The following is a 16770-nucleotide window of genomic DNA, read 5'->3' as shown; positions in this document are numbered from 1 at the left end:
TCGCCCAGTAGGGTGGCTGTCCTTGCCAGACAGTCAGCCAATCGTCAGAGTGCATTTGGGTCTCCTAGGAGACAAGGCACAGGGAGTTTCGGGCACCTCCCTCACTATTCCAGACACTCTGGAGCCAGAGACTGGTTTCACTCCTGAAGCTGGCCAAAGGTGAATGAACAAAGGGACCAAACCTGGTTTGGCGCGCAGAGAAAAACTCCAGAATGACCTTTCCACAAATACCTGGAGAAAAAAGAAGATGGCTAGACACCATTTTGAAAAAGATGGCTCCTGCGGTTAACGTTACCGGGTCCGCAATCGGTCGGGGTAAATGCAAACCATTTACATTATTACATTACATTATTGTGCATTATCCTATCAACGCGGCGCAGGGTACTCGCGTGATGGGTAGCCAGCTGCTTTTAACGTGTTGGTAAGTAGACGCAGGTTAGATGCGCGTCTCCCACCTGTCTGAACGAGTCACAGATGACCGGAGCTAGTAGCGGATCCTGTGGACTTTGGTTCCCGTTCTAGCAGCGGCTACGAACTTTGTGGGACGCTATCCGCATGTAAGTAGCTCTTTGGAGCCAGGTACAGGACAATCCATAAGGCATTTTTCCGGCCCCTGTCAAATGAAACATTTGGGTCTTTACAAGGAGGCTCTCTCTCTGTTTTTTATTTTAGACTAGATATCTCGGATTTTGACCAAAATCAATTTAAATGTGATTTTCCTAATTGTCAAATAATTAAACCACTTCTGCACAGAATGACCTTTTAGCCTGGCCATTTAGGCTTTAGTCTCTTGTGGAGCTCTATTTTTAAGTCTGGGCTTTTAATTCTGGGTATTGTGTAGAGGCTTAGACCCCTTTTCCTATATGGACATTGTAAATGACACCCATGTACCAAATTGGTACGAATCTCCTCTATGCATTTATGGCCAGGGTTCCTGATATCATTTCATTTGAAACCCTCACAGATTGGAGCCTAAAATCCAGCCATCTGCCATGCAGGATCGTTAACCAGAACATTGCCAATTCGCATGACAGTGTTTTCTGTTTCATATAAAATGTATACAACGGATTGATTCCTGTTAAAGTTGCCAAGGTTGGTTTGCAAGTTTTCCCTTCAAAAAGTCCTTTCCAAACAATTGCATGTGGGCTTTGACCTTTTTTAATTTGATGTATATCAAACCTTTCCATCACCCTTTGCCATACTTATGCTCTGCACCTGCCTGGTCTAGGGACACTGATTCTTTTTGGTAGCACTCAATGCATGACGCCCTGAGTTTTAATCTCAATATATGTAGACATTGGTCCATTTCCAGCAGGACAACAGTAGAACATTTCATGTCTGCAATCTAGCTTTGTGAAGTCATGTATTTGCACTTTCTTTTCCGCTTCCTTTCACTTGGCCTCTCTTTTTCACTTGTTCTTAGTGTTGGATAGGGAACTGATGGGCCCATACATTTGTTTTGTTTGTAGACAAGTACCCTTAATCTCCTGATGAAGACGTCACAAACCATCGTTTACACGTCGAAACCGGTTGAGAGAAACTTAGGATAAGGCCACTTGTGAAGTCTCTTTTTGGCCTATCCCGATTGCTGGCCACCTCTTCTAAAATCTACTGTGGCCATGCACTATGCGTTGTTTTGCACAAAAAACTTTTTGTATAACTATGAAATCGTGGATGAATTGTTATATTTGTTTAATGCTTTTATCTTGTACTTATTGATGAGTTGTATGAGTATTTGGATGGATGTTGTATGGATGCGGTTAAATGTTTGATTTAATAGGATGATTTTTATCAAATTGTGGTGATTTTAAAATATTCCTGCTATGTAAAATAAAAATTGCTACAGTGCAGATTAATTTGTGATTAAATTCAGAGAAAAAAGTATTGGATACAATAAAATCCTTAATACGCTTTTTTTGCAAATAGTTTCCTCTGGATTTTCTTTCTGAGATGAATTATTACGGTAATACCCCAATCTAGAGTGTGGGGTCTCCTGTGCCTTTCAGTGACAGATCTGTTTACTAGATGCCATAAGCTGCTTTTGCGATACAATACAATAAACGCAAGACTGAATTTGTATGTGTTCCTTATATATCTATTTCAGTTGCGCTTCATCCTTATAACACTGATAATTTTCCCCATTTTCTGCAGCCATTAAATGTCATGGATCCAGACCACCCACTAGCAGCCCTTGTCCGCAAAGCGCAGCTGGAGAATAACACAGCAGCCCAGCTACTGGCGGACAATGCAGCGGCCCAACTAATAGCGGACAAGGCTGCAGCCCAGCAAGATGCTGATAAAGCTGCCGCTCAGCAGCTGGCAGACGCCACTGCTGCTCAGCAGCTGGCAGAAAGTGAAGCTGCGGAGGCTGCAAAATTTTCTGCAGAGAGTAAGTACAGCAAACTCTCAAGAACTGAGTTTAATGCTTTGTCAAAGTGGCCTTGAGTTTTGGATTATTATGGAAAGTTATTTGCATGTAAACTTGTATTGAGGGGGGGGGTATTTGCCCAGTGGGGCAGTGTTTTTATCCAACGGCTCTTACTGCCTGACTCGCAGTCTAAACGCAAGTAGATCATAATCCCACTTGTTTATTCTGTTGCCTCAGCCCCAAGGGGTTATGCAGATGTAACTCTGAAGATCACATTTAGGATAATCTTTGGCATCATAGAAGCTTAAGAATTGTTCCAGTCCGGTTACCTACCGCAACTCCTTGCCTAAAGCTTAAGTGATTACACATGGCAGTCTCTAGCACGTGCTGTTTGGGACACGGTCTGCTAAAGTCATGTGCCCCCTCCTAGTCTTATCAATACAATGTTTGGAAATGTCATGCTACTTTTTACACTGTAAAGCCTTGAAAGCCTATTTTCTGTCGGCATAGCATGTTTCTCTGAATCGCCACTTGTCTGTAGGCCATTTTATACGTTGCACCAAAGAGCACTTTAGCCTTACACTGTCCAAAACCTTTAGTCCGGTTTGTCTGAAGGTGCATTTGTTGGGCTGGAGAACTTTTTCTGATCGCCTAATGAAAATATTGCAAGATCAGTGCTCAATCACTGCAGGTATAGTCATTCTGTCCATGTGGTCACTGGTTGGTTGGTCTAGAAGAAAAGTCGGTTTAGTGTGCATGCTTGGGAACAAAGTAATAAATGCGTTCAGAGCCCAGCTCTTGCAGAAACTACTGCCTGGAATAAGGTTTTAAAACTGACTCTGGGCTGTCTGCTCCCGTTTCTTCCATTGGTTGGTTGTAGATTCTTTGCTGCCAAATTGCATGCTGTCCCCTCCACCGGCTCTTGTACTGATCCCTTGTGATCCGCTTCCCACTCTGCACTTCCCCTATGGCTTGTAGAGCACTCTCTTGCTTCCTGAAGCTAGTACCCTAAGAAAAATAACTATTTAAGGATTTATCAGAGGCGTACTGTACTTATCTGCAAGGTTAATTTGGAGCTACCGTTCTTTCTGTTCAGTTCCTTGTTTAGCTTTTTTTTTTTTTTTATTGCTTAACTTGACTAGTAAGCTTTTGTTTGTGAGAAGTGGAATTCCTTTTGCATCCCTATGGCACCGTTTGCTTGCCCGGCCTTTGAGTTAGTATTTTGAAAGGCTGGCATTAAGGAGCTTAGCTGTGCGAGTCTAGCAGTGTGGGGGCACGTTCATTATTGGAACAGTCTCAAACCTTTTTGTCATGCGTAGCGTAAGCGTTTCACTGTGCAGTCCTTATTGTGTGCTTTTGTGCACAGCTGGTTGGCCTCATTTCTATCCAGCTTTTCTTCTGAAAGGCTTCTGTGCAGGCTTGTTGAATAGGAACAAGGAATTTCCGCTCTTGTGGGAGTCTAGTGGTTCTTGCTTCTGGCTTACACAGGATGGATTTCCTCTACATTGATTGAAAGGCTGTGCACTGTTTTTAGTATGTTGCTATGCTCAGCTTTTTATTTACATTAGCCTAACCAGATGTATCGTACACAGATCTAGTGCTTTCTGTCTGTGGATGAGTCGCAAGGAATGCCTTTACAGAGAGGGCTTGTGGTGCAGACTGAGAACTGCAGCAAAAAGTAGTCTTTAGGCGGCGACCTGCTTAGTACTTAGAACTCCATTGCACTAGTTTACATTGCCTGCCATAGAGAGAGATGAGGGGGACATGGAAAGGCTCTGGTGCAGGGGATGCTGGTTGTAAGACAATGTAAAGGATCAGACGATCAGGCTGCAGGGCAAACCACTGCTTTTGGTATTTCTGTTCTGTTAAATATTAGTGTTTGTGTATAGTCGGTGCTCCAGATAAGATTTTGAGGTGGGAGTATTTTACTCACTATTGTTAAACTTTGAGAGTAAATGTGATTTTAAGAGTAAAAATGACTTTTCTCCTTAGCAAGAGTAAAATGTATGTGACATTCAGCGGATGTGCGCAAAAAGTGTATGGAAATCATTACTATGCGGCAGCTTTCTGCATTGTCACAGAATACACCTTTCATTATTTCCCTAGGGTCTAGCCATTTGATCTCCTGTATATATTTAAATGTTGAAATCACAAAAACCTAGCATGTTACATAGTAAAGCAAACATGAATTGTATTATGTGTTTTGAGGTTTGATAGCAGAATTTTCCTTTGAGGTTCCTCATTTTCTGGAGCTATTACTACCTAATGGTATGCTAATGTTATCATAAAACAGTGCAGAGAGGCAAGGACTCCATGTTGAATTCTATATTTAATCTAATGGTCAAATGGTAATTTATATAGCGCTTTTGGCAAAGCGCAGTACATAGTATTTATCACAATTATCACCAAACCAAAGTCGGTACACCCTTTTCGACCTCGAAAGGATGAAAGGCTACGTTGGCCTTGACGGGATTCAAACCTGCAGATTGCAGCAACCAGTGCTCAACAGGCTGAGCTGTCTTATTGGCTAACATCCTTCAGAGGTTGGTTAACTGTATCGACTGAGGTCTAATAATCGCAGTAGCTAGATGTTGGACGAACCATTCATGAATCGCTACATAAAGTTAAATGCCTATCTGGATTATCGCAGTGACAGGTTTTGCTGAGTTTCTATTTCAATTATCAGTGTAACTTTCATTTGTTTTTGAACAGCGCTTGCACTTCCTGGAGAGTCAGGCTTTGGTTGTTTTCATTGTAGTCTCGAAGATTTGAGAGGCTAGAACACCTGTGATTGGTGTTGTGACAATCGCTCACCCTTGAGCAAAGAGACTGCTGCCACTGACCATTTATAGTAATGTACCACATTGACTGAAAGGTTAAATTGATGTAAACTAGACAGTGCATAGTCATTTTATACTGTTTTTATAATTGGTGTAAATTAAATTACAAGTGTAAAAATGATGTCCCTCCATGATTATGCACACAACATTGGAACTCTGAAAAATACAAATGTTCAATACTGGTTTGCTTTCACTGAAAAAAGCCTAATTCGTTACAAAATATTAATTCTCAATTGCAACTTAGTTTTCCATCTAATTTTACAATCCTAAAATTGGAGGAAAATATGCACAGTGCTTCTGTCTAAAGAAATGCATTCTGTTTCAGAGGTGGCTTGAAACTACAGCCCTCTGCTCTAAACCTGTGTGTAAATGTACACAGGAAAATAATGAAGCTGTCGTAGTTGCAAGATTTTCATGCGTAAAAGGCCTGGTACGCACCTTATCTGGAGGTCTGTGTATAGTACCGACCAATCAGGGCAGCACACAATTGAACCGTACCTTGGTTCTCACAGATGAAATCATTGGTTTTAATATGACCACAACCCTTTACAAAAATGTAAATCTACACATTTCTACCATGCTAACATTATGGTTTAGCATTATTAAAACTAAAATAAACATTGCTGAACCCTTGACCCGTACTTTGAATAGAGGTACGAGAATAGGTTGTGGTGAAGTATGGTTGTACATTTTAAGGTAATTAAAAGTGAGTTATTAAAATGATAATGTATGTTTTGTAGGACTGCTTGCTGTTTGTTGCTGTATAGGTATTCTTCACTTTTCCGACTTTAAACTTAGCTGTTTTTTTATGCGCTTTTTTAACCACTTTTTTGCCGCAAAACTATAGCTGTTAAGTTTGGGGTTCGTATATTGAAGTGGGGGTGTGGGGAAGAGGAGCGCCGGGTGAGTCTCATCACTTTTTGTATTTAAAAAAAGTGATGAGGTTTCAGTAAAGTAGTAGCTGCGGGGGAAAAAAATGCACAAAATCATCATGGATTCGGTGTGTATTGTAGCTATATACATAAGTGAGAGGGTTGGTTAAGGTGCCTCCAATATTGTTTCATTTTGTTTCTTTAATAACCTCTTCATTCTTAACTATGGTATTCCCAGCATTTTAAAGATATATATAATTTTTTCTGGTTAGTAGCTTTACATTTTCTTTAATTCTTGGTCTCCTTCCCACTGATTTTATTAGTAATTTCCGGGATCAACAATTTTCATTTTTATGGTAGTTGCATACACAGCTATTTTTAAAATTGGATACATTTACATATACTGTAGTAATATAAATTGTATTTTTTCTTGCCCGTTTTGAAATCGTGATGTATGGCCGTTTCAAGTTTTGTATGGTTTTCCACATGAGCTGGTGTTGTACAATTACGTATGGCCCCAATAAAATTATCGCTACATTTTGTTTCGCGGGTGACCATAAGATTTTGTTTCTTCTTTCCTCATCGTAGTTTTCCAAAGATCCATCTTGTGTTCTAGTGGATTGTGTGAAGTGAACTCTGCCGACTACAGGGCACCCTAACTCCTCCTAAGTCTATAACTATCAACTGTGCAGAATCTAAGGGCGTCCTCACTTCTTTCCCCAATGCATCCTTTTCCCGGGTGGCCAAGGAAATGCTTTCACTGTTGGATCTTGCGAGGGAGACGAATTGAGTGGAGATGAGGTACCCCTGGGTGAGACATGGTATCCCCCATTTCCCTTTTCCGTTGAACCCAATATCCCCCAGGCCTTTGCGGGGTACGATCAGTCCCTTCTCTATCCTTCCTACACATAATTTCCCAGTACACATCAATTAGGTACTGAGACGATGAAGAGACATGATAGAGACATACATCCTCCTTTATTATAACTCTTGCATACACAGACATTACTATGGTACTTAGACGAGGAAGAGGCATCACACACGGAAGAAAGACTGTTGGTTTGACACCGAGCTGTCGAGTCTTTCCGCCATCGTAATTGATGCCAGGAACTTTAAATTGAGAATTCAATGGCAAGAGACTTCTGTTTCCCTGTGGGAACACAGCGGAACACGAGAGGTGACTGTTCCATTTACTCCCCTCCACAACCTAGTGAAACTCGCACCATTGTACGAAGCTCACCTCATCCCATAAAATCAGATTTATCTAATTGTACACACTTTGTTAAACAAAAGAGCATTGTTCTTCCTGTATATAAATATGGTGTTGATGCTTTCTGGTTATGTGCATTTTGTGTAATTAAAATATTTGATATTTATTCGATGTGAAAATATATATGTAGTGATTTGAGTGGTGGGGTGGTGCATTTTCTTACATGGGTTGTTTGGTAATGTTTGTAGTTATTTTCAATAGCAGGCATGTCTCGTGCATATTATGCATTTGCGTGTGATTTCTGAAACTTTGTTCTGATGATTAAAGGCACTTAATTTTATATGTTGTACAACACAACCATTGGTGGTTTTGATGTTTGCTTTTTTATTCTCATTGGTCATCTTCTCTGCAAGCACCATTTTTGTAAAAGATCATATAAAGAGATCTTCTTGCTTATCTGGTGGACCGCGATGTGATAATCCATGTTATTTTTTTGTTTTCATAATGTCTGTACTGTTTGTTTCAATGTGTTCCAGCATTGAATTTGGGGTTAAGAGTCTAAGAAATGTTTTATCTTAATAAAACCGTATTCAACTTTTGCTATGCAGTATTGTTTCTGTTAATCTAACTATTGCTTCACAAGTTCCACATTCAAGATTGCTTGGTGCTTTTACCCCTATATGTTTTAAGTTTGATGGCAAGCTTTTAAAAAATGTTAATTTGATTGCTTTTTGCTCACAAAGATCTTGTAATTGAACTAGAAGGCCTTAGTGACATAGGGGGTTAAGTAGCAACTCAGTGCTAATGGATTTTATACTGCATACCGTACATCACTGTTAGTGTTCCACATAACTAAAGATCTGGGATCAAATATCTACTAACCAGGCATAAAGTCACTGGCTGCCTGTATTCGCCACCTACGCATAGCACATTTCCTACTCGACAAGTCTATCACTCACCAGTGGCGAGTGTGCATTCTGAGGCCTGCTAAGATGGTTGTGCTTTTGTCTTTAACGTATAATTCATTAGTTGGACTAATTTGTAAAAATTCTTCATTGTTTTGGGCAAGTGACAATGGATTTGTGGCGGATTGGAAACAGGGTATTGTGTGCATGGGTAGAATTGAGATGGCGACTGACTTTATGCTTGGCTAGTAACTTGAATTCTTACCCCTGTTAAAGGTACATGACATCCGGGGTAAACATGTTGGGTTGCAAGCTACTAGCAAGGCAAAAAAGTCACTTGCCCCATATTTTCTTCAAAAATATTATTTGAGGACTTCTGCTCCTTGTATAGTTTTTTTAATTAGTTTGTTTAGCCTCACCCCCTTTTTGTATGTGCTTTGACTTGTTATGAAATACTTGCCTTTGTTTAGTTCCCAAATACTTCTTTGCCTTAAATGTAACATGAAATTGTGCTTTTACTGTTACACCTTCTTTTGCTTTTGGCGCTGTTACCTTCCCCTTATCCACCCCACGAACACTCCTGTTAGACTTCTGCTGTCTTCCTCACTTTAGTGGTTACCCCCTTGTGCTTTATTGGGTTCCCACCCCAGCTCCTTTTTCTGGGACAAAATGGCAGTCATCGTCTACTAGCATACAGTCGGTTGCAGTGTTTCGGGAGATATTCTGTCATGATGGCAGGTGACATGTAGCGGTCCACAAATTCCCAAACAAATGTCACAGGTTATCTGCATGAAGTCCATGACACTGGTAAGAACACCCAGACTAGATCTGCAAATCTGGTAAGCAGATGTGAAGATGGGATCTTTACAATTGTAAGCCGATTATACCCTTTCTGAATCTAAGATCCCTCTGCTACCACGGAAACTACAGCCCAAGTTGGAAGGGTAGGCCACGCTGGAATATGCAGATTAACTCCCAGAAGAGCTCCACCTCAGTCCAAGAGGAATCGAGCCCCGCCCACCACTGTTAACATCCTCATAAAGCTCCGAGCAGGCCTTTATTACTTTCAAGTAGCCCAGTCCAAGAGATGGCTCTGGGGAGCCAACGTTCGAATACCACCCTCATTTAATAGTGCCTGTGGCTCCTTAAAGCTTTGGGATCTGTAGAACCTGGCTGTTCAAGTCCTATGGAATAAGTAGAAGAGCATTTGCGGCCGGCCCCACCCACACTTTCTACTAATTTTATATTTGTATAGCGCCTACTACCTTTGGGAATGGCTTCGAAGCGCTGTAGGGTGAAAGGCCCTTTACCGTAGTCTGTGGACACAAAGAGCCTTACATTGCATGCAAATAGTAATTCGAATTAGTTGATTATTCATTCACTATCTGAGATGACTAGTTCAAAACCTTATACAAATCTTGCAGAGCATTGTGTTCACTGCTAGGGCAGTGACTGTGACAGATGGACTGAATGTTTCGTGGGACTCTGCTGTATTCTATGGGTTGCAGCACAAGAGGGGAGTGGGTGCTACAAATAATCCATCCATTCAGGGCAGCTGCCTACAGTTGAGGGCTGTGTTATACTTTACATGCAGAACACAGGCACACTGAATAACATGCATTTACATGAAGATTGCACGCACAATTATCAGTTATGTTATCGTAACGTTCATCTTTCCTGTCCCATCAGGTTATTGCAGTAGAACTGTTTGGGGTAAGATTTTCATATTTGTGATAAATCTTCCTGACCTGTGTCAAGCCCAAAACGTTTTGCCCCCATCTTGCTTAAAAATTGTGGATGGAATGTAAACAAATACTGCATAAATTCCAAACCGTTTTTTTGAAAACTGCACTCTACCTCCCCTAATATTAGCGCACTATTAAGTCTCCTATCTACCGTAGTTATTGAGGGCAAGCCACTCTATATTTGTTATATTGACCTCTCTAAGGCATTCCATACAGTTAACCAGGAACTTCTCTAGGCTGAATTGAAGAAGGGGGAAAATACATCCACAATTACTATATTTCATCCAGCTATTATTATATACCAACACTTCGGTCAGAGTCCGAGTTAATTGTGTGGGGTTGTTAACTGATTGGATATCCATTAACAATGGACTAAAGCAGGGATGTGGTCTTGCCCCTGAATGTCAAGTCCCTGTTAACACACATTCCAGAGTGAAAGCAACCCTTACGGAAATAGGCCAGGAGATGGCTTGCAAGGATAACCATGTTTAATTGCACAGAATACAAAATGTCAGCAACGGACTGCTGCTCGAACATTCTGTCTCCAGGCGGCATGACGGTGCTTTAGTGGGACCACATTGTCAAGTGCATTGGGTGGACCGTATACGGAATCCTGCTCCATCTGGGATGCTATGCTACAATTGGTTGGTTCTTCCGCCGTCGGCCAGGCTCCACTTGTGACAGCTGGGCTTATCTTGTTGTCTGGTGAAGGTCAGGTCGCTCATAAAGTAGTGTTGCATCTGACCTAGCATGGTAGGCCTACTACTACATCACTGTGGCATGCACCTGGGCGGCTCGTGGATTGGTGCCAGAGGGAAGAGGGGATGAAATAGTCACACTGAGCCATACATTTGGGGTTTGTACCGCTTCTCTCGCACCCAAGGTCTCCACTCTGGTTTTGGTCTATAATGTATCCCTCCCTGTACCTCGTGTTACAAATGATGTTTTATGCTGGGGGGGTGAAACATTTGCACATGATTAGATCTTTTATGGTCGCTTGGTTTATGCTAGGACAGGTGGGGTTGCTCGCTTATCCTGGAATGCAAGGGTGTGTAGGTCGGGTCAGTGGTGTGAGGCTGGCTGGGGGATAGGGGCCTGCTGGCAGCTGTGATGAATGGGCACAGTGCGGGCCTGGTGTCTTGCAAGGGGTATTCCTCTGAAAGATACTAAATGTTTGCAACTGTGAAGGGACATGGGGAAGTAGACTTGGTGCGGATTCATTTAGCCTGAATGATGGGCCTAGTGAAATCTTTCAATGGAGCTCGACTGCTGCAGCTCGTTCTTGCAAGCCTGTGCTTTTGTCATGACTACAAACTGTTAGAGGACATTTGTACCGCACATATGGGAGGGTGAGAGGGGGGGAGAGGGGGGAGAGAATGTCAACAAGAGTTTGCCCAGCGTGCATCCGAAAAAGATGTCTAAAATCGATGCATTAACATTAATCTAAGGTGCTTTATTATATACCTGCGATTTCACATCCTCCCCACTGTTGAACATCTGGGTAGATGGAGAGGGCTCACCTATGGATAGGTTATGCAGGATGGGCAAGGGTTCTATAGAAACGAGACAAGTACTTGCCAGTTGCCCTAAGCTTATAAGATGCTATTATAAAGGTTATGCACTGAAGGGTAATCGGGACAATTTTGTATATTCCGATCAATGGTGGAGTCAATTTCATGGGACTAGCTCTACAGCGGTTATGGCAGGGGCCTTCTATATATGGAAAGAAAACGTTTTGCTTGGACCTGGTAATTATTTTACTGTGTCCCTAGGTGAAGGGGAATCTTTTTTCCCCTCTAACCTAGTATTTTGCTCTTTTTACGGGTGACCTTTTTGCATCTCTACACAGTGTATAATTTGAGTTAGTTTCCTATAACTTTTGGGCTAATGCTGGGTTGCCCCTTGGGCTTTCCTGATCATTTCTTTTTAATGTACTTGGTGTACTACTGTTCCCAAGGGGTAAAAGATCCCCTTTACATTTTATATATTGAGACCGCACACTCGACCTTATGTGGCGTGCTGGTGGCTTACTTGCCTCTAGCATTTTTGTTACAATTGCATGTTTATTTGAATGGCCGGTGGCAGTGGTTTTACCTTAATGACTTTTTAGTCTTATTACTCGCAGGCTGTTAAATCAGCCCCTGGTAATTGCCCAGAAGGTGCCTTATTTTGTTTGCAATTTTACGTACCCTTGCTATTTCTGAGGTCTTCCCCTGCCACTCTAGGCTGGAACGACCTCAGTGGAAGTTTTGTCTTTGGTGGGAATCTGTGTATTCTCCTCCTAGACTCGAGTGTCTGATAAGGCAAGAAGCGAGGGAGGAGTCCAAAACTCTGCATCTTTGTCTTTCACCTTGCCTGATAGGAACCAAGTCCTAATGGGAGGGGCTGACTGTCCTGATTGATCAGCCAGACCACTCCTTTCTGTAAACTGCAAGGAGAGTTTGCAGAAGTTGTGCAAATAGTCTGAATCTGGAAGAGCTGCTGGAGCTGAAACTGAAAAGGAACATGAAGAAAAGATGTCTAACGATTTCCAGCAACTGGAAGCCTTCTACATAACCCTTCCTTTCAATCGACGTGGGGGTCCCGAAAATGACGATTCCTATAAAGAGGCTGGCGAGACCCACTAGCCTCAAGAAGACCTGCAAAATGAGCCATGCCTAGACGTGCTGTGACCTTCCTGGGCTGCAAACGCCAATACCATGGGACCTCAAGCCTGAGTGTGATGCATTGTCTTCTGAAGTCCGAATCCAGCTGAACCCTTGGTGGACCTTTGCTGGACCTCCAGAGACATGATTCACATTCATAAAGTCCCCTCACCAGAGCGCAAGACCGAGAGAGTGAAGAGAATCCGACCGGCAATAGTTGTTCATCTGACTGCTGTCAAAGGCACCAAATCCACAGACGTGAGAATCTGTGAAGAAACATTTGGTGGAAGCCTCCTCTGACTGCTGCAAGTTCCCATTCAGTGTCTAGTTCTTTCATCTCCAGATCAAGAATCAAGGGACCGGGTCCTGTGCTGCTGCATCCTGAAGGCATCCACTCAGCTCTTCATTTCTCCTGGGTACTGTCAGTTTGGGTAATACTTACCTCATGTCTGGTGTGCATCCTGAGGCTGAGTGGGTGATTTGTGTGGTTGGGAGTTTGCGCTTACCACTTGCCCAGGCCTACTTCTGCAATGCATATAGAACCCTTCTGTGAAGTCCATGAACACTTTAACTAACTATGAAGCTGCGATTTACTTAAGAACTTTGGCTTTCCTGCAACTGAACCCTATCCGGACCTGCCTACAGCTGGCATCTAGACCACTAGGCTCCCTCTGTGAAAACGCATGCAATAGACTAGGGAAGGACTAGGAGGAGGCTTCTTTCTTGAAAGTATAACATGTGTATAAGTACTTATCAAAGAGCTAGTGTTGTAGCTGAATCTCTGCAATAGATAAGTTAGTGTGTCTAAAAAGTTATTATTTAACTTTTAAGTTGCTGGTTGCTCCTTTAAAACGTATGTTATTTACTCTTTAGTGTCCCACATTCTAAAGTAATACGTGTTGGTACTGTTTTATTATTGCTTAACTGAAGGAGTGTAAAAGGTTACCAAAAGGGGTTACCTACCTTGAATAACAGTGTGTCATTCTTAAAGTGTACCATAGGGTTTTTTGCGTTCCCTGATCTGCTTTATACAGATCTAAAACAGTATTGAAGTTAATTCTTGTCTTATGAGCTGCTTGAAGCCTCTCTTAAAAGTAAATGTGTTTACTTACATTGAATAGCTGCTGCTCATCTAAACATTTAACACTGGGTTGTGCTTTTCCTGAACTGCTTTGAGCATTTCTAAAATAGTCCTAGGGTCAATTACTTGAAATACATTGTGCCTTTCTTAAAGTGTAACCGGGTTTAGCTTTGCTTATTGCGTAGTGCATTCTAAAATAGTTAATATTCATACTTCTCATAGAGTAGTTTAATGTCCCTTTTGAAAGTATGAGTTGGTTTTACTAGCTCTGAACTGAGTTCTAAAAAATAATGTTGCAAGGAGAATACTTGTAACAGGGTTGGTTTATTGTGTGATTTCATAACTGAGTGTCGCTGCATGACTGACGGGGTCAACTACCCTTGAAATACTGATTGTGTTGTAAAAGTAGATCTAACTTGGTCTTATACCCCAAGAATACTATATTCCTTCCCTGAATGTATAACCTTAGGTTTGACTCACCTTGACTTGCTTCAGGTGCCTATAAATAAGGCTTTGATTTGCATACACTAGGTATTGAGTTGGTTTTTGTGATGTGATAGTATTGTAAAAAAAATAAAGGGTTCATTTAAGTAAAATTAGACAAGGATAAATCTTGGGTAAGTAAGTACTGAGTGTTTCCGTGTTTCTTTGGACCATATGTATACTATTTCTGTGTACCAGGCCACAGCCCTCTCTCTCCCCTAAGAATAGCCTGGCTGCTCTGTCCATGCTACCAAAACCACCTCAAGTGGTACAGCCGTATACTAAGAGTGGAGCTTAGGTACTGTCTCGGGTGCAGCCTACCAGTTAACGTGCGTATCTTGCCCTTTTACGCATGTAAATATGACAAATACGGACCACTTAATTTTGTACTGCGTACCGTGTACGCTTTGATTTATTCATTAAACATACTTTCCACCACTAAATGGCAATGTAGCATTTCTTTTGTCAGCAGCATTGCCTTCTTATGCATGATGGTGAATTTTCAACTGAAAGACCAAATCTGTGACAGCTAAGCGAGCAACACAATATAGCATGCACCCTTTTAAAATGTGTTCATACCCATAACGTATGTGTTGGATAAGTTTTACTTTCTTGCAGAGGCGAAAACTAATTTTTACTCTTTTGAAATTGCATTTACGCTCTAATTTGAAAAATCATGCGTAAAATACTCCCACCTCAAAATCTTATCTGGAGCACTGCTCGGGTGTATAATAATTTAGCATTTTATATAGCGCTACGGACCCTCGGGCATCTGAGCACTGCTTATTATTACCCCACAGTGTGTGGTGCACACTTATCGACCTTGGAAGGATGAAAGGCTTAGGTTCGAATCCCGGCAGGGCCAAACTGTGTCAGCAGGCTCTGCACAGATGTCAAAGCGAGCGCTCTGCTCGCTGTGCTATCAGACCGGCATGTATGGTTTTGTGAAGCCCTTAATTCAGCGGTATTCAAACTGTGGGTCGCGACCCCCCTAGGGGTCCACAGGTGCATCCCTGGGGGATGCCCTGAGAGCTCAACATGAAATATAAAAACACATTTTTAGATTGGAAGAAATGGGCAGAGGTGGCTCACATGGTCGGGCTGAAGCATGAAACTGTCTTAGGCAGCAATGAAAGTGTCCCGCAGTTGTAAATGGATATTCATTCCTTTAGTCACACAGTGGGCCTCATTACAACTATGGCGGTACGGTAACAACAGTGACGGTAAGCTACTGGCACCGTTGCTACCGTACCGTCATAGTACGAGTTGTGCTCGCCGGTGCCTGACAGCCCGCCGGGTCTGACCTGGCAGGCCGTGCGGCACGTGCGAGCATAGCTCGTTGGATGCACTGGCACAGTTCTTAACGGTGCATTCAAACTCCCCATTCCCATTGAGCCCAATGGGGCTCAAATGGGAATGGGGGATCTACTGGCACCCGGGAAAGGGCAATGATCATGTCTGCCTAACTCAGCATGACCCGGTAATTGCCCATTCGCGGGTGCTGGACCTGTATGCAACTCCGGCGGTAGCCGTGCCAGTTTTACCAGCACAGCTACCTCCAGGGTTGTAATGAGGTGCACTGTTTCAATAGTACCCAAGGGGGTGCTTTGTGTTAAAATGTAAGTAAATGGTGATATATTCAGCAACAATGGTCAAAATTACTAACTGCATAGTTAAGTAACTCATCAAACTGGTTCACATTTTGACTGGCCCACATCAGCATTTTATGTTTTTGGTACAGGCATTTCCCTATAGGCCAGTCCGAGCCTGGCGGCTCATCCATAATGGTGAGGGGAGGCGCCCACCCAGTGGCCCCTCACCCATTATGGAGGAGCTAAGGAGCCAGCCCAGTGAAACCGTGAGCACTCTCTCAGCTGCTTTTTCCAGCTGATGGAGTGCTCCTGGGCTGGCTGAGCTGTCAAAGGAAAACGCTGTTTCCCTTTGACAGTTCAGTTTAGTTCCCCAGCTGCACATGCACTGAGCCAGGCAAGTGCTGCAGCGTTTTGATTCGCCAGCATTGCATAGCTCATTGGAAATGCTGGCTGGGGCACTGCATGTCTGTCCGAGGGGGAGCTCCTGCGCCTACTCGCACATACGGACAGAGCAGCCTGGAGCAGGGCGTTTCAGCACCCACACGCAAGCCAATGCAGAAGGTACGTTTATGTTCATTGTTTTCATTTAAACATGTGTATGCTTATGTTATGAATGATTGTATGGTGATGGATGCTCGTGTGAATGATGGTGATTGCTGTATGAATGTGCAGCGCCTTGCATACACACATAATCATGTTGATTGTGTTAGGCCCAGTGGGGCCTAGTGGGACAGGGATGGTATCTTTTTATCATAGATGTCCAGTTAAAAAATGTCATGCCTTCCCCTTGGACCCCCCCAGCACCAATTGCAAACTGTTTGGCTATTTACCCATTTTTTTGTTAAAAGTATGCTCTACAATGCAACATTTTAACCCATTATTTAAAAAAAAAAAAATCACAGGGGGAACCCACATCTCCCCCCTCCCCCCCCCCGAACCCCCCCTTTTTGGTTCGGGCCCCCTCACTATGCTCAGTCGCTATGGCATTTTTGGGGGAAATAATTAGGCCCCCTCCACATAAAAAAAAAA

General features: G+C 42.6%; 1 protein-coding gene across 3 annotated transcripts in view; it reads left to right on the top strand.

The window, feature by feature from the left end:
* Positions 1-16770, top strand: part of SFSWAP (splicing factor SWAP) — a 964816-nt gene that overhangs the window by 36519 nt on the left and 911527 nt on the right. For all 3 annotated transcript variants that reach the window (XM_069620077.1, XM_069620076.1, XM_069620075.1), the window contains exon 7: positions 2152-2389. In XM_069620077.1, coding sequence (XP_069476178.1) covers positions 2152-2389 — 238 coding nt within the window. The remainder of the gene's footprint in view (positions 1-2151; positions 2390-16770) is intronic.

Source organism: Ambystoma mexicanum, chromosome 10, assembly GCF_040938575.1.
Source record: "Ambystoma mexicanum isolate Mex_15411 chromosome 10, UKY_AmexF1_1, whole genome shotgun sequence".
Lineage (NCBI taxonomy): Eukaryota > Metazoa > Chordata > Amphibia > Caudata > Ambystomatidae > Ambystoma > Ambystoma mexicanum.
The sequence above is the reverse complement of the archived record's forward strand: the minus strand, read 5'-3'. Positions and strand labels throughout refer to the sequence as shown.